The 26,858-nt window shown below is 36.0% G+C and overlaps 1 protein-coding gene across 5 annotated transcripts in view; it reads right to left on the bottom strand.

The window, feature by feature from the left end:
* Positions 1-369: 369 nt before the first annotated feature.
* The window catches only part of PCM1 (pericentriolar material 1), a 90,373-nt gene continuing 63,884 nt past the window's right edge, over positions 370-26,858 (bottom strand). For 4 of the 5 annotated variants that reach the window (XM_075556781.1, XM_075556782.1, XM_075556786.1 and 1 more), the window contains 13 exons: positions 26,479-26,599; positions 23,899-24,057; positions 23,410-23,546; positions 14,206-14,340; positions 13,800-13,997; positions 11,958-12,020; positions 8,975-9,110; positions 8,520-8,677; positions 5,630-5,687; positions 4,917-5,173; positions 3,759-3,851; positions 3,554-3,668; positions 370-2,339 (listed from right to left, as the gene is read on the bottom strand). In XM_075556781.1, coding sequence (XP_075412896.1) covers positions 2,314-2,339; positions 3,554-3,668; positions 3,759-3,851; positions 4,917-5,173; positions 5,630-5,687; positions 8,520-8,677; positions 8,975-9,110; positions 11,958-12,020; positions 13,800-13,997; positions 14,206-14,340; positions 23,410-23,546; positions 23,899-24,057; positions 26,479-26,599 — 1,656 coding nt within the window. In that variant the 3' untranslated portion in view covers positions 370-2,313. The remainder of the gene's footprint in view (positions 2,340-3,553; positions 3,669-3,758; positions 3,852-4,916; positions 5,174-5,629; positions 5,688-8,519; positions 8,678-8,974; positions 9,111-11,957; positions 12,021-13,799; positions 13,998-14,205; positions 14,341-23,409; positions 23,547-23,898; positions 24,058-26,478; positions 26,600-26,858) is intronic. The other variant, XM_075556783.1, reaches the window with a different exon arrangement.

Here is a 26,858-nt window from a genome sequence, read left to right as displayed (position 1 = left end):
TTGTTTCTCAAATTTATGTTAAAAAGGAACACAGAGTCCCTCCCTCAAGGATGTTCACACTGCCATTTGACATGTTGCAAATGGGAGTCTGCAGAATTCTTCCCGAGTTAGAGACATGGGAACACCACGTCCCCAGAGATGAACAAGATCTTGATGGTGAGTACAGTAAGAAACAAGGTCTTACCTTTTGATATTTTTGTTTCAATTAAAGGTGCCTGTGATTTTGTAGCAATTTGGTTTGATTTACCCTCATGTGTCATTTTTCATGTCTGGGTTGTTTTTCAAACTGTCAAATAAATCATAATTCTGGAATAAATTTTAGAGTAAAACTGAACATGTCAATTTAAATAAAAATGCAATTCAGGCATGTAAGTAGGATATACATTTATTGACAAGTGAAAAAGCAGTTTATCCAAGGTGAATGTTATAAAATACAAAGAGGACTTCCACAGTCTGGCTAGCTCAATTCAGGCATTATCTCTCCTGCACAGGGTTCTTACTCATTTAAACCATTTCTCTACCAAAATTTTAACTTGAAAAATTAAGGCAAACAAGAATATTTACTGCCTTAGTGTTTAGCAGTAGTTATTAAGGAAAACATATTAAGCAATTTATCAGCTCTCAAGTCATTGGCATTTTAAAACTAAAAAATAAAATAACAGACTAGCTAACAGCAGGTGTAACACAAGTCAAATAAATAGTTTTGAGAAGGTTCATAGGTACTGCACTAATAATTAAGGTTCAAGTACATCTTCCACTCAATCTATCTTTAATATACATGCAGAGAGATAGCCACAATAGGGAAGGCTTGGCTTGAGTACCAAAACAAAGCTTTCCCCCTTTTCCTTATTTAGTCTAGACAAATATAGAACTTGAGTATAGATATAATGTAACTTATTGTTTTAATTTCCCTGAAGTAAGGCCAGCTAGATAAGTATTCTTTATTTTGGGTTGGTTATTTTCTGAAGATTTTATTAAATTTGGAGATAAAGTCTCACATAATTTTAGTTATATACTTAAATGTCCTCCTAGGGAAATAATCTAATATTCCCTGGCTGGCCATAGTTATATACTGAGGTATCAAATTAAGTATTTTAAGGGAATACTAGTCGCAATGTTTTCCTATAGGCTATTTCAGTTAGTTGTTACTATAGAGAAAAGACTTGTAACTAACCAGATTTCATTCACAAAAGAACCCAGTCTTCCTTGAATGAAATATGATCTAGGGTGACTTAATGAGAATATGGTGAGTTTGGGGTATAAAAGTAAACCATCTTTTTCACAAGCTGATTTACTTCATGATGATGAAATCACAGATTTCTTTCCTTAATAGTTCACCTGAAAACCTACTGTCTCCTACCACACAGGAGAGTAACTGCTGTGCTTTGGTCTGAAACCATCATCTCACAAAGGAAAGGTTTGTCTGAACAAACGCAGAAACTTACTGTGCTATATCTATATAAAAGTTTAGCTCTATTAGTCCCCCCTTGAAGAATTTGGTTTTTCATTTAAAATTAATTACAATGTTACTTGTCTGTGCAGAAATACTAATTATATAAAGCTTTTTCTTATTCTTTTTAAAGTGACAAAGAAATTGAAATTCTGGAACATATTAGTATTTACCTAATAGATAATTATTTAAGCTCTAGGTACTCTAGACATGTATTCTAAATGTTTTAACCCAATCTGAATAGAGTATTAATATATATCCTACAATAACCTCACAGATATCCTGGAGATCTTCATAACTTGCCCAATTCTTGCACAAGAACAGGACAAGCATATGCTCAAAGAAAAGAAGACCTGATAGCAGCAACACTGGCATTAGCTGAAAGCCTCACCGAGTGAAAAAGAGCAGTGGCTGGGCTTCATAATAAATAGCATATTTTTTTAACAACTCTTGACTTTTTACCATTTTCTTTTCTGAATAGCTAATTAATAGAGAACAGTGACTTGCTGTATAGAATTCAACATAATTTCAAAAAAGATGCTTTACAGACAAGTCCAAACTTTATTTAAAACTACATTTAAAATTTAACATTCCTTGACACCACACAATAGGGTAAAAAAAATCATTAAGATGGGGACGGGGGAGGAAGCAAATGGAAGAAAAAGCACAGTGTATCAAGGCTTGAATCTGCAGAATTCAATTTCTGATGTTTTAAACTGCCACGGGCAGAAATTAGTACACCTATTAAAAATGCAGTGTGAAACTAATTTACATTTTTATACAGATCAAAACAGATGTTTATTTAGTGCCATTTTCATATATGCATTGACATGTAAGGAGAGTTAGATGAGCTTCTGAAGATGTCATATACTTTGTGCTCCCACCGTTTCTGAAAAACAGAATAGTAATTAAGGCCTTAGAAAGAAATTACTAAAGAAGATATTATCTAGTAGAATTTAACATGGTTCTTGTCCATTAAAAGCTCCTGCTTTTGCTATACGGTTATTACAAAGGAAATCCTAATTTAGTTTGTTAAAATAACTTTATAATAAAATTATCTCACTGCCATCAAGTTGATGCCAACTCATAGCGACCCTATAGGACAGGGTCCAACTGCTCCTGTGATTTTCTACAGCCCTAACTCTTTATGGGAATAGGAAGCCCCATCATTTCTCCTGTGGAGCCACTGGTGGTTTTGAACAAGGGCCCTTGTGGTCAGTAGCCCAGCACGTACCCACTGGTTTCTGTTTCAAGATACCTGACCATGCCATATATACTTCCTGTCCCTACCACAAAAACCCCATTGGAAAAGGAAAAAGAAATTAACTATAAAAACGAGTAAATCTAGGCCAACAAAGAGTGGAGAAACACAAACAAAAACAAAACAAATTATATATGATTTTAGGTCATTGATGGAGGACCAAAAACAAAATCCTTTTAGCTTGATGCAAGAAACATTTCCTATTGAGTGGCTCATGGGTAGTGCTAGTCAACCAAACCTGTTGAGTAGCAGCTGACTCAAAAAACAGGTGGTCAGGGAGTCTCATTTGGTTCTGGAATGAAGACTATCAAAGGACTACATACTTCAGCTACAAAAGGAAAAATGTACGTTTACTTTACTAATAACCTTAACAATACAATAGAATCAATAAAACTGAACAAAGATGGCAGAAGGAAGGGTGAGGAAAAAGAGGGACTAGGGAAATAATGTTCAAGGTTAATAGAACTGGAAAAAGTTATATACTTAAAATAATAAAGCGAATACAGAGAAAAACAAAAAAATAATATGAAACCGACAAGGAAGGTTCTAATTACTCAACTTTTCACAATGATCTAAATTTTACGGGCTTAGAAAAAATATATCAGTTATACAAGTCTCCTCCTGCTATTTTACTAACTCTTTTGCTAAAACTGAAGATTAAAAAAAATCTGATATTGCCACTTTCCAAATTAGGCAACTAAAATATTCATATAAGTATAAATCTTTTCCAAAATTTGGCTTACATCATCCAGGTTCTAGTGAATAGCAGCACATTTGAAGAATGAAAACAACACGATGTCAGCAATCTTTCAAAAAAAGAGATGAAAATTGATAACCCTCACCAGGTTCTTTTAGTTTTTGAGAATTCCCAGCTAATTCTTCAGTTTGTTTTTCACATATTTCCCCAGGTAAATGGTTCTTATGTTCCTCTTCTACCATTTTCTTCCTGAGATCTGCCTTTGGAATGAAAATTAAAAAAAATTAAATCACTCTTCAACTTAACTATTTACTTTATAGAGAACAGCTTAATTAAAGAGAGCCACTTACCTCTGAATATATTGTCAGTTTAAGTGGCAAATCTTCAACTTTCACAAAGTCTTCTTCATCAGATTTTTGACTTATGTTACCAGATTCTGCTTCCTGTAAGAGAAACAAATTTAAGTAAATATCACCTCAGGATGTAAATCGAAGACATTGATGTTAAGATGTAAAGTGAATTGTTACATTTAAATATCTATCAGCAACTTTATCATACTTGGTTTTCTTCCATATTCTACTCTAAGAATAAAATCATATGTAGAATTCACAGGAAATAGTAAACATTGGCAGCTATGAGGTAACTGTTTTCTTACTGTTTAGAAAGATGGGCGTAACCACACTGAGGTGACTCTTGCACTGATCAAATGTCAAGAATGAAATCGAGCAGTTATCGTTGCAGAGTTTTAAAATAGACTGGCATTGAGGCAAACTGAGTTAAAAGAGTTACTCTTTGTAACAATGCTTTTGAAGCAATATGTGCTTTTTCAGAAATCACAAACTTTCACCTATAAAATCAGATTTAAGAAGGGAATGCTAATGAAGAATATGATGCATATTTCTTAGAACTAAAAGTATGGTTCTGACAGTTATAATTTCAATCCTTTGAATGCAAACAAACTATGTAAAACAACTTGGGAAGAATTTAAAAAATAACTTATAACTTATAAATGGAAACAAAGGTCTGAAGTAAAACAACTACTTAGTATCATAAATGCAGAGTTCTTAATTTTCCTGTCTTTCACTGTATAGCGATAGGAATTTGCTTGTCAAATTAATGTATTTCCCATTCAAAATGTAAACTTTTAGGTTTGTCAAAGATGTATGAAATGTTCTAAGTAGCTGAGAAACATGAGTAGTGAAAGTAATTACTCATGTAGCATACTTTCATATTTCAGACGTTTATCTGAATGTAAACTTTTCTCAAGGTGGCCACCTAAAACTCAAGTGTCTTTAGTTCAAAAAAATAGGAGTAAGTAGAATAATGTTCAGGTTTTAAGATCATCATCTTAATCCACCTTTCTGCTTGTTGAAAGTAAGCTTGAGTAAGAAATAAAAACCCTTCTGACAATTAAAAGCTCAGCTGTGTTTATATACTAACAATGTTATCCTGAAAATGCACAGAAATGAAAAACACACGAAAAGGTTGGAAGTGTTAGTGACACATACATAGTCATTCACTAACACAGGTGATTCAGTATCCGGACTGCCAGCCAGAGAGCTTTCAGGAGTTTCCTGAGCAGATTTAACTTCTTTGACTCGAGGCACTAAGGTTTCAATTTCAGTTAAAGGTAATGGCAAAGGGTTCGGCTGTTGAGATGAATCATTGGTAGCAAGTGTGTCCTCATGGACAGCACTGTTTTGAGGTTGCTCATTTTCCAAGATATTGAGGTAACAGGGTTTCACAGGGCTGCTATCTTGGTTTTCTGTAATTAAAAGAAATTCTTATCATTAGTGTAATTCTGCAGTTGTTACATTACTGTATAATATATGAAATAAAGACAATTTACAAGTATAAGTGTAATTAGGAAATTTAGAACTCAAAGATAAGGCCACTATAAATTTTCCTTATCACTGGTCCTCAATACAGTCAATTACTTAGCTGGAGACATTTTGAAAATAGAGTTCTAAAACCCACCTCATTTCTACTGAACCAATTTCAGGTGTAAGTAATAGGAATGAATGTTTAAAAAAAAAACCCCACATTTGTATCTAAATGTCTTCCTTAAAAGAATTTGTTGCCTACTTTTTAACAGTTCTTTTCACAGTGACTCAGACTTCTTATGCCTCTCACAAAGGATATGAGGGGATTTCGTTTTTAGTTTTAAAGCACATAAAAGGCACATGAGGTCATCTTAAAATGAAACATTTTGATTTTTTACCGTGTTCTGATGGAACATTTTTGCTTTCTGCTGTTTTCTCAAAGTCATGTGGTAAAACCTAGAAGCAAAACAGACATTCATATTTAACAGGACCTGAGTCAGAATCGACTCGATGGCAGTGCTTTTTTGGGGGGTTGGGGTGGGGCGGTTTAGGGGAGATATGGGAGTTGATTACTAGTATATGTGCTTTTTGTTCAATCTTCATAGAAAATAATTTTGAAATATCTTCTAAGGGTTTCAATTTCAAGATGAGTCAGTAAGAAGGTTTCCTTTTCTTTTTCAATCTCCTCAAAATAACACCAAGGACGGGAGTAGTACATATCCCACTGTTCAATACCTTTATACCCTATCTTGGGAGAAAGACAAGGCTTAATGCTCATGTAAACAGGCACAGTTTCAGAAACCCACAGGGGCAATTCTACCTCAGTCTTAAGTGTTGCTATGAGTTAAAATCAATTCACTGGCAGTAAGTTTGGTTTTTGTTTCAATACACTATGCTAAAATTACGCTAAAAGAAAGGAGCTCTGGTGGTATAGTGTTACATGTTATGCTGCCAACCATAAGGTCGGCAGTTCACAACCACTAGCTGCTCCACATGAGAAAGATAAGGCTTTCTATCCTCAAAAAGTTACAGACTCAAACTCACGGAGGCAGTTCTACTCTGTCCTACAGTGTCTTAAGAATCAGAAAAGATTCAATGGCAGTGAGTTTGGAGTTTTTTGGTTTTTATCTTACAAGAAACTAGAAAACACCTATTTATTTGGAAGCACAATGTATGTAGATGGTAAGTGGAAACACAAGAAACTGATTAGGATAAGAGGGAATGGGGGAAGAAAAAAAAAAACCCCCAAACCAAAAAAGTGCCTTTAGCAAAGGGCAAGATAACAAAAGCCAAAATTCATCACAAAATTAGAGGTACCCGATTCTGGAAAGGAAAGAGTAAGGCAATAGTGGCAAGAGTAATGAAGAGGGTGCTGGTCATCTGAGATTAAGGGAAAAGTGAACACCCAGGTTCTTTGCACCAATTTCAACAGAAAATAAAGGATTCTATTTTGCAGACAATGAACGAGTGATCATCACTTCAAGGTATATGGAGATGAGGGGTAAGAGTGGCAGAAAGCACAAATGAAGTTACCATCGATATTTTTATATAAGCCAAGCTTTCCAGAACATTTTTAATGCAGTTTTTGTGGTAAAATTAGGTGACTTGGCTGATATTCGGGTCAACTTACACTTGAGTATACACGGTATGCTGTCAAACTGAAAAGAGTGGGATTTATTGTCAGTCTCCTTCTCACACCTAGATCTGAAATACCAGAAGCCAAGCTTGCATACATACCCCAGATACGAGCATACTGGAGAAGTTAAACTATCCTAAAGAAAAATCCAATAGACACTTGTATTTCGGGGTTGTGTATTGAAATGCTTTATCTTCTCCCAACTGCTCTGAAGTCAAATATAAGAGCTCCTACTCAGCTTTTTGGTTTATCATTCTTCAATATAGGTACTCAAGATCAGTAAACATTTGAAGAGCTTCTAGGTGGGTAAGAGAAGATACTGCTTTCATGAAACAATAGGGTGCTCTAAAAAAAAAAAAAGAGCCCTGGTACTATAGTGAGTTAATAGCTGCTAACCACAAACTCAGCAGTTCAAACTCCACAGGAAAGAGGAGTCTGCTCCTGGAAAGATGTACAGTCTCAGAAACCCTAAGGGGGCATTTCTACTCTATCCTACAGGGTCATTTACCAGTGGGCATCAACTCAATAGTAATAGGAATGATTATGGTCACAAAAATTTCACAGGTAGGCAAAAAAGGAGAAGCAACAAGAGGGCAAAAAATTAAAGCATCCATTTATGACAACTAATATATAATAATATAGTCTCAGAAAGGAGAAATCAACAATACAAGAAAATTTACTCAAACTTAAGGACATGATGCAGATTTAAAAGACCGGCTGAAAACATAGCATAATGAATGAAAACATTTGTGCAGAGTAGTATATTACTGTAAAATTTCAGAACTCCAGAGAAAAAGTTTCTGGAGTAAGGATGGAAAACCAGATAAATACAAAGGATCAGACTAAAAAAAACAACACTGGATTTCTGAACAGCAGTACTGAAAACAAGATCAAGGAACAATGGCATCAACTTCAAAGATCAGAGAGAATGTGATTTTCAGTGAAGAACAATTAAGATTTTCTTGTATATATAAAGCCTCAACACATTTATCTTTTATGTACTCTTTCTCAAAGAGGTAATACAATATGTGCTCCATTAAAATGAGGCAATTAACTAAGAAAGAGGAAGACAAAGACAGAGCTTCAGAAACAGACACCTAACAAAGAAGAATAACAGAGAGAAGAAGTTCAGGTTGGAACCTACTGTGCAGGTCTAGAAAGTAGTAAAGTCTAGAGCAGTGGTTCCAGAAGGGAATGATCACTTAGATGTTGTATGTCTGACTTTTCTCTACCTGATTTATAGAACTATTTCCATGTATGACCATGATAAACAAATTAAAAACTCAGATTTTATACAATTTATTTTTAAAGCTAGAACAAACCAAACCCACTATTGTTAGTAGATCCCAACTCTACAGGAGTGAGCAGAACTGAACTGCCAACCTTGTGGTTAGCAGGTAAAAGCTTAACCAATATGCCACCTAGGCTCCTTTTAAGGTATCTTATAGAAATATAAAGCATTAAAGTGCTTTAAATTGAAATCTTGTGGAATGTAATAATAGTGTTTTGAATTTATATAAGCATATTAATGAGGCTTATATTCATGAAAATGAGACTGGGTAAACTGAAAACTTTGGCACCTTTAAGGATCATCTGCTTTCTTACATCTAAAATAAGTCTGCTGGAAGGTATGCTAGTCTAAACAGGAATACCTGATGCTGCTCCTTTTCCTCGATCATTTCAGTGTTAGCCTGAAGTGAGGTCTGGACATCTACCGGTCCCTCTTCAAATTCTTCTAGTTCTTCATCCTCATTCTCATCTTCTCCACTTCCATAATTCGTCAAAGCCTGAGTCTCAGCTTTAGACAAGTCTAAGTTGATTAATACATAATTTTTAGTAAATTTTGGCACCAAATAAATTACTATTTACTACCTAACTACATAGTGTAGGTATTTACATATGTGAAATCTGCAAACTGGTAAGTATTAGAAAAGAAGTGTAATAAGAACAATTACTTTTGGAAGGACCACACAGACAGATGAAGCTGGATGTCATACGCACAGTGGTTGGACACAAATTCTACATTCATTAGAGTCCACCAAATCACACTGAGAAGTGGCCTAATAAGAACAAACACAAAAAAATGGTGTAGAACTTTTAAACTTACTAATAGACAGTGGGCATCCTTCATTTTCTTCATCTTCCTCTTGATCAGAAACATCCGATCTCACATTCTTGGGACCTTCACCATCATATAACTCAGATGTTTGAGACTGCTTAACTGTTTCAGTCTCATCCTTGTCCTACCAACAATTAAATTTAAGTGATTAATTCCTAGCATATATATTTTTAAGTATATAATAAATATGTCATCAGAATCATAATGTTCATTGTCTTATAAAGCAATAAAAAAACACTTCGTTTCTGCTATTAATGTTTTCCATATGTGGTGTATTTGTTAGAAATGATCTACCAGTACTGAGAATTATCGATGGAAATTCAGTTTACCCCAAGGCTCAATCTCTGTTGTACATAATTCTGTGAGATTTGAAGACATTAATACCCACCATTATAATGTCATGCAGAATAGTTCCACTGCCCTAAACATGCCCTGGCCCTACTTAGTCATGCCTTCATTTTCCCCTTCGTCTCCGGAAGTCCCGTAACCACTGATTTTCCAAAATATCAAGATTGTAAACCAAACCAAACTTGCTGGCATTCAGTCAATGCTAACTCATAGTGACTATGGGTTTCCGAGAGTAAATGTTCACAGGAGTAGAAACCACAGTGTTTCCGGTGGTTTTGAACTGCTGACCATGTGGATTGCAGCCCAATGAGTAACCTCTACACCACCAGGGCTCCTAAAAAATCATACAGTATGTAGCATTTCAGATATTTATTTAAAGTTCCTTGGTATCTTTCCAAAACTTAATCATCTCGTTTTATTACTCTACTATGGAGGTACTATTGATTTATCCATTCATTAATTGAAGGGTATTTTCGTTGTTTACAATTCCTGGAAATTACAAATAAAACTTCTATACACAATCATATGCAAGTGTTTGTGTGAACTTGCTTTTGATTCATTTAGGAAAATACCTCGGAGACCAATTGGTCTCCTAAGTTTAGCTTTAAAAGACATGACTATCAAGTGGTGGTATCATCTTGCAGTCCCACCAGCAGTGAACAAGTTTCAGCTGCACAACATCTTGATCAGCATTTGGAGCTGTCAGTGGTTAGGATTTCAATCCGTGTAGTAAGTGTGTAGTAGTATCTTGTTTTAAGTCAACTGCTGACCACAAGGCAAGCCTTTTGAAACCATTAGCATCTTCTAGGAAAGGTGGGAAATAACTCATGGCAGGGAGTCTGAATGACAAGATGTTAACCACCTGTTGTTCATAAGTCTCTTTTGCCATCATGTGTTTTGTTTGCTGAGGCGCCTATTCAGACCTTCCTATTTGTTAAACTGAGTTGTTGTTTCCTTAATGTCACATTTTAAGAGTTCCTTTGTACAGTTATTGGTTTAAGTATCAGGCTGCTAACTTCAAGTTTGACAGTTCAAACTAACCAGTCCTGCTGCAAAAGAAAGATGAAGCTATTTGTCCCCCCTCCCCGTGCCCCCACGCCTCGCCAACAAAAAGATTTTTGTCTTAGACGCTCCATTGAACAGCTGTACTCTGTTCCAGTCTCACCATAAGTCCGAATAAACTCAATGGCAATTGGGAAGATTTATGTAGTTTAGAGAAAAATTCCTCATTTGGTATGTTTTCTCCCAGTTTGTGGCTTGTCTTTTCATATTCATTGTAGTGTCTTTTAAAGTATATGAATTTAATTGTCTAATTTAAGGAATTAAAAGAAATGAACTGTGGTTTTGGTGTATTACATCTAAAAATGCTCATCGAAATTTGGGGCACCTAGATTTTTTCCTATGTTAACTTCTAGAAGTGTGTAATCTTATGTGTAATATTTAAGTTTATCATATGCTTTGAGTAAATTTTGCTTAAAGATGTTACTGTGTCTAGACCAATTTATTTTGCCTCCTCACTGCCACTCCATCAATCCTGACCCAGCAATCCTTTAGGACAGGGCAGAACTGGCTCTGTGGGTTTCTGAGACGCTAACTCTTTAGAGGAGTAGAAGGTTCCATCTTTCTCCCAAGGAGCAGCTGGTGATCTGGAACTGCTACCTCGCAGGTAGCAACCCAATGAATAACCAGTAGGCCACCAAGGCTCTATTCCAGAACTATTTCTGAAAAGTCTATCCTTTCTCTACTGAATTGCCTTTACTCCTTTGCAATATTTGGGTCTATGCTGGGCTTTCTGTTCTAACCAACAGAAAAAAACAGCAAGTGAATGCTTTGGTTTTATTTTATGGGACAGCTTATGGAAAATTATTTTTATTTCTTCCTTACATTTCTGGTATAATTCACAAGTGACACAATAAGGAATGGATGCTTTTTCTCTTTGCGAGTTATTACTTTTTACTGCTACTTCTTTATTTAGACAGGTCCATTCAGATGACACCCGCCCCAAAGTGTCAAGTTTTTGTAACTGCGTCTTCAAAGAGATCCATCCAATTCATGTGCGCTACACAATTTATAGCCAGTGTCACTATATTCCAGTACTCTTTTGGTTCAAATTCTATTTTTCTTTTGCTTACTTTGGACTTGTTTTTCTTTTTCAATTTCCTAAATTGGAAGCTTAGATTTTTTTTTTATAATCTTTGCTGAAAAATATATTCTGTGCTATAAAGTTTTATTTATGCACTGTTTCCACAGCACGTTATTACAAACTGATAAATTGTATTTTCACTTTTGTAAGCTCCAAATATTTTAAAATGTCAAAGAATTCTTTGCTGACATGGTATTTAGAACTATGTTGTTTGAATCCCCAAATAGTTTATGATTGTGTAGTTTCCTGTTTTTGATATTTAGCTTAATTCTGTTGTGAGAGCGTAGCATGATTTTTCTTCTTTTAAATTAAGATGTTTTATAGGTTACTTTTTTATTTTTAAATGAAGAAAAACGAAGATATATCAGAGAAAAAGGACATGTGATGGTAATTTTGCTCTCAAGCATTAAGGTAAAATTTGGTAAAATCAGTTTTTTACTTCAAAGTATTATAAGTAGGCAAAATTTAATGAGTACATACTTTATCTTCATCATCAATCCCTCCAGTAGGTGAGCCATGATCTCCTTCAAGAATCTTTTTGGCCTATAAATACAGAAATTGAGTAGACTTTACGGACAACTCATTCTGTACAAGCAATACATGCTAGCTATCGCACAAACTTTCACAAACGCTGTGTATTTCTACTTTGTTAAAAATATACTTTCCTAGATATGTATATTCTAATTTATCTAAAGTTCTTAAATTTGCAAAACAAAAAACACTGCCTACCTAATTTCTCTTTATAAGTTACTAAGTCCAAAACAGAAATTATAGTTCCCCAAACCCAATCCTTAGTTTTCCAAATCTAGCAAGCAGTGTAAAGTCACAAAATTAGCATTAGCCTTAATTCTTTTGTACTCTCTTATAACCCTGGTTCATTAAGATATCCACAGGGATATTTTGAATCATAAATCCAATTATCCCACTCTCCAGTTTTAAATTTCCTCATGGGTTTCCATAAGGCCACATGGTTTTATCTTATCCACACCTGTCTCATTTCTTACACTCTCATCACACTGAATGTGTTTCCATTAACCATGACCTAGCTGTCCTCTAAAATGCTCACTCTTACCTTAATTAATATGGGATAGATGGTTGACTACATAGATTTTAGGGGAAAGGGCCATCTTTTTCTGTTTTAGGACTTGGCCTGCTTGGTCATGAAAGAGTGCAGGTCTAAAGAAAACACTTTCTGGTGTGGCTCAAGTTGAAGGGAAACATGTCCTAAGCTGATACACAAAAGATTACACCCTTGGAAACCCTACGGAACAGCTCGATTCTGTTCTACAGGGTTGTTGTGACTCAGCATAAGCCTAATGGAAATGACTTTGCATGGCACTTATAGCCATGGCAAAATAGCCCTGATGGCAGAGTGGGTTATGTGTTGGGCTGCGAAACACAAGGTCAGCAGTTCAAATTCACCAGCTGTACCATAAGCAAAAGATGAGGCTTTCTTTTTTTTTTTAACATTTTATTAGGGACTCATACAACTCTTATCACAATCCATACATACATCAATTGTATAAAGCACATCTGTACATTCTTTGCCCTCATCATTTTCAAAGCATTTGCTCCCCACTTAAGCCCTTTGCATCAAGTCCTGTTTTTTCCCCCTCCCTCCCCTCCCCCCTCCCTCATGAGCCCTTGATAATTTATAAATTTTTATTTTGTCATATCTTGCCCTGTCCAGCATCTCCCTTCACCTCCTTTTCTGTTGTCTGTCCCCCAGGGAGGAGGTCACACGTAGATCCTTATAATCAGTTCCCTCTTTCCAACCCACTCTCCCTCTACCCTCCCAAGTATCGCCCCTCACACCACTGGCCCTGAAGGTATCATCCGCCCTGGATTCCCTGTGCCTCCAGCTCCTATCTGTACCAGTGTACATCCTCTGCTCTATCCAGACTGTATACATAAAGATTTGTAGTCTTGGAAAGCCAAAACAGGCAGTTCTACTCTGTCTCATATAGTTTCTATGAGTCAGAATTGACTTGGTGGCAGTGTGAGTTTGGTAGGTTAGGTCTGGCAAACAGCTGGTTAAGGACTGGTCCTTTCCCCCACTACACATCAATGACAAGGATATAAATGGAAAATCTGTCAACATACTCTCAGCACCAATCCCTGTTTACACTGGGATTCCTTATGGTTTGCCACTGCCATTCCTTCTGATATTTTGTATATAAAACATGTGTTTTATCATTTGTTAACTGGTATTAATAAAAATAAGTACTTTGGCTAAGTCAAATAGGATTATAATTATTAATAATCAAGAAAATACTAAATGCTAATTATAACTAGTCCCAGACCAAAACGAATGTCATTTACCTCTTTGGCATAAGATTGTATTACTCCGGCTGCTTCTATTTTCCTTCTGCATCTCTGTTTAACAGTTAAACTATTATTATCCAAATCTTGCATGAGCTTAAAAAAAGCCAATTCATTAAACAGCACTTCAGATATTTCAACAAGAAGATCCTCTCCACAGTCCTTCAGTTTTCTGCCAGCAAATTTTGCCAGTGAATCCTATACAAATATCAACCAAATAAATTTCTTAAGCTCACAGTAAATTTCAATTGTAAGTAAAGCAATATATATGACTTAAAGTTTAAATTATAATAATCACCAAAAGAAAAACAACCAAAAAAACCCTTTTAAGTATTAAACACTTGAACGCTAATGGTTATTGTTAAAAAATAAAGTTATTAAATATAGAGAAAATATACCCTCTTACTTGTAATATACTTCCAAGCTGCTTATGAAAGAACTTTACAAACTCTTTGCTCTCATCATTTTGCTGGGTAAGAGTCAAAACCATGCGCCTTACTGAAGTTAGAAGTTGAGAAGAGCATACTTCATCCATGTGCTCCTGAGAAAATTCAATGTTGGTCAGGATAAATGCTCACCTATTACTTTAAAATAATCCCTAATAGATGAACTTTTTTCTTGAATAAATGCCTCTTACTTTTCAGTTATACACTTGCAAATGCTCATAAACACAGCCAAACTCCCACCTTACACATACCATCAACAGATAGTATCCACTACAAGAAATTGGCTGAGCCCATACTTTGTATTACTTTCTTTATCTTACAATTTCCTCCCCATGCTACCATTTCTATTTTATATATCAGCTTGTTTCAGTTAATTTCACCTACTCTTACCAGCATGCTCACCTGCTACACAATTTCCTTTATATTATCTTCTAATTCAGGGATGCCCAACCATGGCACTATTTCCATCCTCTGCACTACGCATATATCTCAGCAGCATTCTTAGTTTAGTTGGTGTCTATTCAACTAGATGGCAGTGATAGAATCCCAAGTTGTGAACAGTACTGTCCAGACATATCCAAATGTTTTCTCATGGTCAAAACAATAACCCCCAGTTAAAACTTTCTTTTTTTGGGGGGGCGGGAATGATAACAAGGTACACACATACACACACACACATTAAAAAACATCTGGGGGGCGGGGTAGAGGGGCTATATATCCAACCTTGTGATGGGTTCTTAAAACTGTTTCTTAACAAGCCACTTCAGGAAGTCTCTTCTCCTTAATCTGGCTTCATTTAGAAGCACATGCAAGCTACGAAATAACCTAAACCATAGTTAACTTCACGAGAAGAGTACATCAACCATCTCTACCAAGTAACTTCAGGGAGTAATCCTTCTTCTGCATTAAACTCATCTGGACAGTTCCTAGAACTTATTCCCTATAACTCTTTAAAAAATATTCAAATATGTAAAATAAGGCAGCCAAATTATATGATATCTAAGGTTCCTTCTTAGACTTAAACTTATTTTTAATACTCATCAAGAATTATGTGCCAAAGATGACAATGAAAAAATAAATAGTAGAGGACCTGATGCAAAGGGCTTAAGTGGAGAGCAAATGCTTTGAGAAGGATTGGGGTAGGGAATGTACAGATGTGCTTTATACAATTGATGTATGTATATGTATGGATTGTGATAAGAGTTGTATGAGCCCCTAATAAAATGTAAAAGAAGAAAAGAGGAGAAAAAAATGATTAGGGCAAAGACCGTACAGATGTGCTTTATACAATTGATGTATGTATATGTATGAACTGTGATAAGAATTGTATGAGCCCCAATAAATTGTTAAAATTAAAAAAAAATAAATAAAATAAAATGTAAAAAAAAAAGAGTTGTATGAGCCCCTAATAAAATGTAAAAAAAAAAAAGGAATAGTCTTGGCTTTCCAAGGCCCAAATACTAGTATAGGAGTAAGGTAGCCAAGTAATGAAGACAAGCTAGCTATCGGCTGTCTAGTAGATAGTCCTTTTTAATGACAGGACTGGCTTCCTACTCATCATGTATAATGTAGCATAGGAGCTGACTCACAGAAGACACGCAACACTTGATAAATATTGCAAGTGAAGCACATACTAAATGCACGAAGAAGCAACAGCAGAGCATTAGAATTAACATTAAATATCTTTGAGGAGTTACATTCACTTCTGTCAAGCTGGAAAGAGAAAAGGTTATTTCATATTTTGGATAGAGGAGACAGCTTATACGAAAGGTCCATAGTGTGAAAAAGCAATGGCAGATACGAAGAGCGTGGAGTAATTTGAAGACAGTATACCTTGATGGAGAGGTGACAAAGCTCACCGGCCCCAGTGGTGAAGCCCCCTGAAAGCTAGAGGTTGGATACTATCTTGTGCGCTAGCTAGTAAATATTCACGGAATGCCTATTATGACAACAGGCATCCATGCTAAAGTGAGAATGCACACTGAAGCTGCGCTTCTGAGAAGAGGTCAAACCGACTGCTCTTAGGAGGAAGAGTCCATTTTTGACTCATTAGTGGTAGAAGATAAGAGAGCCAAATCCTGCTTGGAGGACTGGATAAAAAGCTAACATTGTCGAAGAAGATGTATGACGATAATTTAAAACTAAAATTCAAAATATAGTGCAGTTAAAATAAAAAAATTGGTTCTACTCATTTTGATAGCCTCAGAAACTTTTTTTTTGAAATGCTAGCAAGATCAGCAGTTCAACTCACTAGCTTCTCTGAGAGAGTAAAATATTGCTGTCTGCTAATGTGAAGATTTACAAAATTAGAAACCCTACATAGAGTTGCTATGGATAGAAATCTACTTAATGGCAGTGGCATATACCTGAAGCGTTAGAGAACCATTTCAAGAAAATGAGAGGTAGTCGACTGTATTAGAAAACTCTAGTACTGCGAGCAGTAGCATCTAACACACCAATACGGACACACTAGAAAGTCAGCGTTTGTCATCAGACTTTAGGCCGTTAAGATATCTTTAGCATTTTACTATCTTAAGGCTTTTAAGAAAGATTATTATTTTAAAAATAAATCACTCCAATTTTAAAAAGCCTTAATTTTTTAGATGCTTCATAAATGGGATGATTTCCATTTTACTTAAAAATAAAATGTTTCAATATCTAATAGGTTCTTAATTTTGTCATAAAATGACAAAGGGAATAAAATGCCCAAAGTGAGGACAGCTTAATTCCCTAAGCACAAAAACAAATCACTGAACATTTTAGCTCTTAAAAAGTTATATTTATCAAACAGATAATACAAAGATACTTAATTTAACCAAAATTGCATTTAAAAAATTATAGTACACGCATATTATTTTCAAAAAAGAAAATGGCAATACATGGGAACTTCAAAACTTTCATGAGATAAAAAAATTCAAAAGAAAAAATATGTATAAACTTTCTTTCTTAATATAAGCTCCATCAAGTTTAAAGCACTTTTGTAGGCAATGAGACGAGTCATTTACTAAATCCCCAACAAAGGGAAGGCCCTGGGAATTTAACTATGTCACTTTTTCACACTATTAATTGAAGAAACAGTTTTAAGTGTTTTGAAGATTGACATACATAAAGGAGTCACAAGGAGCCAAAACAGGATTTCCTATAGAAACTCTCACCAAATTGCCCTTCTTTGATGAGAACCAAGCAGGGGAGCATTATTATGGTGGAGAAGACATCTCATGAAGTTTTCTAGAAAGTTTTTCTGCTAAAGCTTTGGCCAACTTTCTCACTAACATCCTTGGGTCCTCCAGAAGATCAGCATGTAAAATGTCCTAAGCAACCCTCAAAACAATTGCCATGACACCTTTGAACTTGACCAGTCAGCCTACCTTTGTTTTGACAGTGTTTTGACTTTGAGATCATACTGATAAAGCCACGTTTCATAAGCTCTTCAAATCCTTCAAAAAATGCTTGAAGATCTTGCTTTTTCTTATCTAAAATCCATAGAAAGCTTTGTGCTTGTTTGTAGTTGATTTGGGACTAATAGTTTTAGCCCCCATCAAACAGAAAGTTTACTCATTTTTTCTTTTTAGTCAGAACTGTGTAAACTGAACTAATAGATGCATGTGGTACTGGCTAATGTGTCTGCTGTTAATTGATGGTCCTCTAATTACAACATGAAAACAATGGTTTCCATGCAATTTGGGTGTGCATAGTCTGCCCCCAAGCCTTTATTCTCAGTATTTCTTAGTTCCATCTTTTGAGTTATCTATTTGCAAATTAATTATCTTTTTAGGGCATTGTTACCACAAACTTTCTGTAAAACATCAATGAATTCACAATTTTCCCACCCAAACTTCCCTATAATCTTGATGTTTGATCTTTCTTCAATTTTAGCAAAGTTCTTGTTCCTGATAGGGACTCTTCAAACTGATGTCTTATTCTTCTTAGTTCCCTAGTGCCTCAAACTAAACCCTGTTCAGATTGTTAGAATGTGTTTACTTTGGTGCGCCCACCAAAAAAAGAGAGAAATCCATAATATGCATTTCCAGGAACTTTGTCTATGGCAGCTATAATTAAAGTGAGCTTTAATATGAGGGGGTACCTCAAAAAAAAACCCGGGTCCCCCCACCCCTGCCCAGCAGAGCTTTTTACCAGTTTTTTTTGGGGGGACAACCCCTCGTATATATCTAGGTTTAATTAACTCCTCCTGAAATAAGTTTCCTATTGCCTATCTACTGATGTATCAGAATATATATTCTTTCTGCTATAAACAAATTTACAAGAGATAGAATTACAGTAAAAATGGATGTATTTGTACCGTATCTCTTGAATTCCTCTGCCTAGTTTAAAATCCTTCTTGAGTCAATGAACAAAATGATGAAAAAAATAATACTGTTGTGGGAGACAAATAAAAAAAAACTTTAACATGCCATCATACGTAAGAGGTCTGCTGGTACTGCTTAAAATCACTGCACTGCTTAAATCAATATTTTGAATCCACCAGATGCTCTGTGGGAGATATGGCAATCTGCTTCCACAAACGTTTACAGCCTTGGAAAATTTATGGGACAGTTCTCTCTACATGGTTTTCCTGAGCAGGTATTAGCATGATAGCAGTTGGTTTGGTTTGGGTTTTATGTAAGTGTGACAATAAAGGCATTTATGTGCATTCTAGTGAACAGAACAGTGAAGAATCAATTCTAGCTTGCATACAGTAATACCGAGTGGGTTACAACAGAAAAGGCAAAAAGGCGTTCTAGGTTAGTGAAAGAACTAAAGACAATGCTTTTTTAAACAGTGTCAAATAGGCTAATAAGGTATGTGGGATAGAATAGCTAAGAGGCTGGGACCAAATTGTAAAAGGTCTTAGGAATGATGTTGAAACAGATAGTTATCCCACTGGACAGCTGTTTTCAAACTATACTAAGTCAAGCCAAAATAGTATTAGTTTGAAAATGAAAGTTGGGGTTTTAAGTATCCAGTTATTTAGTACTTATGGAATTTCTCCTACATGTCAGGTGCCTATCTGATGGTAAATCTGCTGAGCACTGGAATACTAACTTCAAGGACATAATTTCAAACCTACCAGCCACTCTGAAGGAGAAAGATGGGTTGTCAGCTCTTGTAAAGATTTACATCCTCAGAAACCCCCGGGACTTCTACTCTGGTTCTACATGGTTGCTACAAATCAGAATTGACTCAGTAGCACTGGGAATATGATCAAGATTACTAGTGAAGATAACTACTAGAGATTTTGGTATGGATTAAACCTCCACAAAAAACAAACAAAAATCTTCATAGCTGGAGCAATGAACAATAAAATAAACAGAGAAGAGGTTAGTTGTCAAGGTTTCCTTTTACTTGGATCCACAATCGATGTCCAAGGAATAAACACAACAAAACAAATTACAAGATGCACAAATCTACTTCAAAAAATCTCTTCCAAGTATTAAAAAGCAAAGATGTCACTTTGAGGATCCAAGTTAAAGTATTTGCAATTGCTTCATATTCGTGTGAAAGCTAAACAAAGAACCGGTGTCTTTGAATTACGATGTTGGTAAAGAATGTTGAATGTACAATGGGCTGCCAGAAGAATGAATAAATCATCTTGGAAAAGGGGGGTTGCTGGTCCAGTTAAATCCAAGGCAGACAGGAAGCTATTACTGATTGTTTTCTGGGATTTCCAAGGAATCTTAATACATTTTTTTTAAAGCTACAGATGATAATAGTGTCTTTCCAGAACAAAACTATCCTATCAATGTGAATAAGGGGGAGTGCAGAGTGGAGACACAAAGCCCATCTGTAGACAATTGGACACCCCTCTACAGAAGGGTTACAAAAAAGAGACAAGTCAGTCAGGGTGCAGCATAGCAATGATGAAACACAACTTCCCTCTAGCTCTTGAATGCTTCCTCCACCCCACCCCACTATCATGATCCCAATTCTACCTTACAAATCTAGCTAGACCAGATCAAGTATACCAGAGCTGGAAACATGAGGAATCCAGGACAGATAAACCCCTCAGGACTAATATTGAGAGTAGCAATACCAGGAGGATAGGGGAAGGGTGGGGGGGAGAGGGGGGAAAGAAAGAGGAACCAATCACAATGATCTACATATAATGCCCTCCCTGGGAAAAGGACAACAGGAAAGTGGATAAAGGGAGACATCAGTCAGTGTAAGACATGAAAGAATAATACTAATTTATAAGGGTTCATGAGGGAGGGAAGATGGGGGAGGGAGGGGAAAAATGAGGAGCTGATACCAAGGGCTCAAGTAGAAAGACAATGTTTTGAAAACAATGATGGCAACAAATGTACAAATATGCTTGACACAATGGATGTATGTATTCTGAAAAGAGCTGTATAAGCTCACAATAAAATGATTTTTAAAAAAGGGGGGGGGATCTTTCTTATAAAGAAGTTGGGCTCTTCTATGAGAATGTCCTCAGTCAACTTTATTCCATTCACTCTATACTTCTGATCTTGCTCCTTCAGACTTCTTTTTCTGTTTGTTTGTTTTCTTTCTTTTTGTTTTTTTTTTGTCCCCCCCCTTCCAGACTTCATTTTGTTCCCCAAACTTAAAAAAACAGCAAAAGGAACATGAGTCATTTGAGTCGTGTCAAACTGCTATCTTTACATGGTGTACATCAAAGAGTACATTCTTCTGAGAAGTGTTAGATGTAGACCCTACTTTCAGAAATATATAGATGTAGATGGAGGATACGTCAAGAAACAATAGTGTCACATTTCGTTATTTTTGTTTAATAAAGGTTTCTATAAATTTCTAACATGACTTTCCCCTTTATGCTCCGCGTATTTTCATGGGGGAAACATGCATAAAATCAAACACAGAAATGGTTAGATGATAGTATTATACGCAAAAACAGAAAAGCAGTAACAGTGGACGAGAGTATGTCTGCACACAAGAAGGTCGTATCTGACCAAAGACTAGGGAACAAGTTTTCGAAAGAGGAACATTTCTGGCAACAGTGCTAACTAGAGTTAAGGCCTTAAAAAGTGCTAGCAACAGTGTTGAAAGACTATTCCATAAAATGCAATTATGTCTCCCGAGTTTATAAATATAAATATTTTGAAGTAACGTTCCATTGTCCATGTCTTATAAGAAATTTGATATAGGTTGTAAGACATGAGACCATGGGCAACATACTTTAACAGAATGTGAGAATGCCTCCTCAGGAAGACTTCTAATTATGTCTTTACAGTTCATTTCTTACACATTTATCCATCTTGCCAATGATATTAAAATTATAAGTACTTTCTTGGTAGAGACATAATTGGCCCCTTTCTGAGGGGCAATTAAAGTCTTTAGAAGTCTTTAAAAGATTCACATCTTTTTAGTTAGAAATCCTATGTTTAAAAATTTCTCTAATGAAGTAAAAATGGAAGTACTTTTAAATTCTAGTTAAATTATTAGAAAATTGTAATAGAAAAACAACTACAATCAGAATTATTATTATAAACATTTAACAAAGACTATACAATTATTAACAGAAAATTCCCCTTAAGACTATCTAGACATTTCGGAGCATTCAGCATATTGGCAGCCTTTCTGTGACAATGCTGGCTCTTCTACGTTATTAGGTGCCTGGTTCTGGAGTCCAGTTCTAGGCCGGCTTCCCTTCTCTTAAACAGTATGACTTTAATTGCCATGTGCTACAAGCTATGAACTACCCTAACCTAAACCTGTAGCTTAAATGTCTTTGATCTCTCCAAATAATTCTCTAACAGGCAGCTCGAATTTAAAGTCCAAAATAGAACTCTAGACTTTTTCTATCTTCTTACCACATCATTGTATTGCAAGCTTCAGTATGCTGAGCCCTGGTTGGTCTATGCAAATTAAATTTCCTCCCATCCAGTTTTTAGTAGAACCTGTTGACTTCCCAAAATATATCCCAATTGTCTACTTATTCAGTCCTCCAATCACATCTAAGGCCTCTAACATTTCTGATCAGATCTCACTGCATTCCTGGTCCCCTCTAATCAATTTCCCACAAGGAAATGAGACTCTCTCTTGCTTAATCTCTTCTAGGAGTTGCCGTCTTCACTTTGAACAAAGCCAAGCCTGATTATGATCTACAAAGTTCTACATAACTGGCCCTCTCACTAACCCACCCAGGGTAGAGTATTGGTTGTGTCCCCACAACACTGGAACATGCATACGGACCCCACCAAGACACACCAAACAAGGAGGGCAACGTAAAGTACGGAGGACTACACAAAGAGAATGGACCATACGCTGGCCCAATCCAGATTCAGCCCGACCTCCACATTCGAAGGGAGTACCACAGAAAATAGATCGTCTGGTGTGGGAAAGGAACTGACCCACCCCACCACACCACAACCAGAAGGAAGCTGAAACAAAGGAAGGAAGAAGGATGGAGTGGAGTACACCTGGGCCCACCAAGCTCATAGACGATAACCCGGCTCTAAGGGCCCATCGTACAGAGAGGACCATACAGCTGGCCAGACTGCGAGACGCGACATCCTGCACTGACCCATGGCCCTACACGGGACAGCAGTTGAGACACACTGGGGGATGTGTGACTGAGCTGACCCCACCACACTGAGACAAACACTGGGTGCATGCAGTGGAGCAGCGGGGAAAAGCAGAGCAAAGAGAACCCAAGGGAGTACAAAGGATGGACTTTGGGGCCAGGACATAACTGGCCCTCTGCCTCTCTCCATAACTTCATCTTCACACAACCCCTCTCCAATCACACAGGTTTTCTTTCTTTTTCTTTTTTAAAAATTTCACACAGGTTTTCTTACAGTTCAACTAGCCATCTAATTCCTGCCTCAAGCCTTCCACTCTGGAATGGTCTTGGCTTAAGCTCGCTCTGTCTTATCACTCATATCTTATATATTCCCTAGGATGTAAGTTCTATGGGAGCAAAGACATTCACTGTCAAGTCAAAAAGTACTGGCACAAAGCAGACAGTCTACAAATACAGTCAAATTAATAACAAATGCATATTAAAAACATTAAAAATATGCAGTAGAAAAATCATTTTCTATAAAGATGTTATGGTATGCTATGTAAAAAATGACATATGTGTACAAAAGTACAGAAGGAATAAAAAAATGTGTTGGTAGAGGCTATCTCTGGGTGACTTTTATATAACCAAAAAATGCAAGTAAATTTATTTAAATATTGCTTACCTTCAAAAAAGGAATGACTTCTTTCATAATTGCTTTAATTTGCCGGTCCAGCTGCTGTGTATCAATTCTAGGGCAAGGGATATTAGAAACTTCACTTCCAGATTGTTGTGAACTATGATTTTCAATAACTGGAGCTTCTGTTTTTAAAAAGAAAATGATATATAAGCAAAATAAGGCCTTTAATTTTAAAGAATATAGGATTCTTATTAACTGCATATGAAAATAATGCTACCAACCACGTGTCTCATTTAACCCCCTTATAACGAATAGAAGCTTTAAAGAAAAATCACTATGAAGCACGAGTGAGTTTATGTGAAGAGGATAGGGAGAACTTAGGAAAGGAAAATGACAACAGTCGCTCAATTCCAAGAGATAATCAACATCACTGAATAGTATATGCAGAAATTATTGAATTGGTTGATGCTCTGCATGCATATTCTCAACAAAAATAGCACTATGACTTTCATTTTGGTCTGAACAAGAACACACCTTCTAAATTATTCATCGTAGTAGTGCCAGCAACACCATCTTCATCTTCAAGAATCCTACAGGTGCATTTTATGTTTGGGTTGCAGTCAGCTTCAGTCTTCATACGCTCATATTCCCTCATTCTGGCTAATGCTTGATCTAAGTGAATCACAGTGTTTCCTGCATTTAGAACAGAAATATTTCTAGAAAATGCAACAGGAAACTTTTCACTCAATCCAAAATAGATTAATTGAAAAAAAACCCTGAAAATCAGTAAGAAAAATTTGCTTGAACGAGTTCTAGGTATTGCATTATTTGGTACTTCACAGATCATTATCACATTTGAAAATTTAATTCTTAGCATAAGCATACAGAATAGGTAATAAAACGTTTGCTACTGAATCTATTTAGACTCATAGTGTCCCTACAGGCCAGAGCAGAACTGTTGCATAGGTTTCCCAGGCTTTATGTTGTTATGGATGAAGACTGCCTTATTTTTCTCCCATCGAGTTCCTTGTGGATTTGAACCGCCAATCTTCGTTAGCAGCCAAAAGCTTTAACAAATGTACCACCTGGGCATCTATAATAGATGCTTAAAAAAATTGCCATGAAGTCTTGACCCTAATAGGACAGAGTAAAACTGCTCTTTAGGGTTTACGAGACTACAAATCTTTACGGGAGCAGCAAGTCTCATCTTTCTTCTGTGGAACAGCTGCTGGGCTTGAACCACTGACTCTTCAGTATTGGCCCAACAATTAACCCACTGTGCTACCAGGGTTCTCTAGACTACATCTGAGGTCAGTAAACTTGAGATGAAGAGCTTAATCTGTCCCTCACAACAATTTAAAAATTATTCAAGAGCCACAAATATGTTTAATAAACAAAGAGATCATAATTCTGAGGAATATGCTTTAAAATTTTTCAATTTTACTCTAGAGCACGGGTTCTCAACATGAGGGTCATAACCCCTTTGGAGGTTCAATGACCATTTCACAGGGGTCACTCAATTCTTAACAGTAGCAAAACTACAGTTATGAAGTAGCAACGAAAATAATTGTATGGTGGGGGTCATCACAACATGAGGAACTGTATTAAAGAGTTGCGACATGAAGGTTGAGAACCACTGCTCTAGAGCCACATGCATCTACCAGATAAGCTTCATGTGGCTCTCAAGCCATAGTTTGTTGACCCCTGGACTAGACGATACTATTAGATGATACTACTCTTAAAGTGAACTGAAATGACTTTTCCAAGGCTTCACAGCCAGTGAAATGTAGTAGTAGTAATGGTTTGAACTCTGGTTTCTCACTCTTGAGCACATATTTATTTCACTACTACATAACTTAAGCAGTACCAATAAAGAGAGGAAAAAAATGAATCGATGCAAATCCTAATGAAAACAATCAAACATAATATAAACAAATAAGATAAGGTAAAAGCTTAAAAATGAGATTTCTCCATTCCCCAAGGCTTACTTTCAGCAGTGCTTATGATAAAGGCTAATTCAAAGGACTAAGTAAATGAAAGAAAACAGGTAGTATTCAAAGCAGTAATTCAGAAAAGAGAAACGAGTTAGGGGGAAGTGCTTGCAATAGAGTAATTTTGATTTGTAATGGGATGAATTCAACACAGATCTACCAGATAGACGTTTATTCAGTAGGCATTAGGGATTAAGAGTGCAACAATCAGGGAAAAGCAAAAAGACTTGTTTTGATAAAAGTAAGGCTGAGTTCTTTTTCTTTTATAGTGACTTTAAATTACTTTTTTTGACACTTATGATTCTATACAGAGATAAACATAAGAAATAAACAGCTAATTAGTCAACAGAGCAGTACAAATGGCTCAGGTCAACTCCCTTCCATGAGACAGCTAATATACTGGCAGTCCTTCAACTCATGAGGGCCACTGAGAGACAGTCAAGGAAACAGACAGCTGAGTCTTCTTAAATTACTTTTTAAATGACCCTGAAAAGTTTTCTAGACCGTATTCTCATCTTGTGACCCACCAGAACAGTGGATATTAGGATAATTCGCCAAGTACTGGGTGGTTTGAATGACTATACCAATGTATGTTTTAAAAGGTTACAACTTGAGGAATGAATCAAATATATATTTTCTATAATCTCACTGACAAGTCTCGGATGCAGGCTCTGCCACATTTAGAATTCTGACAAACTTCATTTGTTTAAAACAAAGAACTGTGTGTTAGATGGGCTTTTCACTACAGGTTTCTATGCTAGGAAATTTCAGTTCTCCAATTCAAATTATGAGGTGAAGATTTTTACTGAAAATGTGATTAGATGTGAAATTCTAGCTTTCCCTTAAGAAAAGGAAATTGAGTCTTATGGTGAGGGCTAGAATGGTCTATGCATTTTTCACAAGGGTTCCTATTTCTTTTATATATGCAGAAAGGGTTTAAAAGGTTCTATGATTTGCCCAAAGTAAAGAGCTGAAGAGGAGATATTTGAATTTGGATATATTAATAGGTTTAAAGTCCATTTTCTTTCTACCACATCTTACCTTTCTAGATGTTTCCTTAGCAATGTAATGCAAAGACCAGACCAACGTCAAGCTCTATTATTATATAGAAAATTCTGCTTACCCAAGTCATCTGTTGCAAAAGGCTCAAAATTTGATGATACAGATATCACACTAGCATTATCAACATCATTCTGATCGGTGGTTTTATGTGTCTCTCTCTCAAAGTTCTTCTCAAAGGTTTCCTTAGTAAAAACAAACACATCCATAATCACTAATATACTTTTTAAAAGTTACAGATCTAAGATGGAAGCTAGGAATTTGCATAAAACCACACATCTAAGAGACAGTCTTATGGCATGAATCTTGTACCCAAGCCAGATGGTGGTATAATTAAAACCAGTTAACGTCCTAAATACTCAAGAGAACATTTAAATACTGCGTTGTCTTATAGAACATCTATTTTTCTTTAGGAAGATGAAAATAGAGTGCTAACCACTGATC

This window comes from Tenrec ecaudatus, chromosome 8, assembly GCF_050624435.1.
Source record: "Tenrec ecaudatus isolate mTenEca1 chromosome 8, mTenEca1.hap1, whole genome shotgun sequence".
In the NCBI taxonomy this organism is placed as follows: domain Eukaryota; kingdom Metazoa; phylum Chordata; class Mammalia; order Afrosoricida; family Tenrecidae; genus Tenrec; species Tenrec ecaudatus.
The sequence above is the reverse complement of the archived record's forward strand: the minus strand, read 5'-3'. Positions and strand labels throughout refer to the sequence as shown.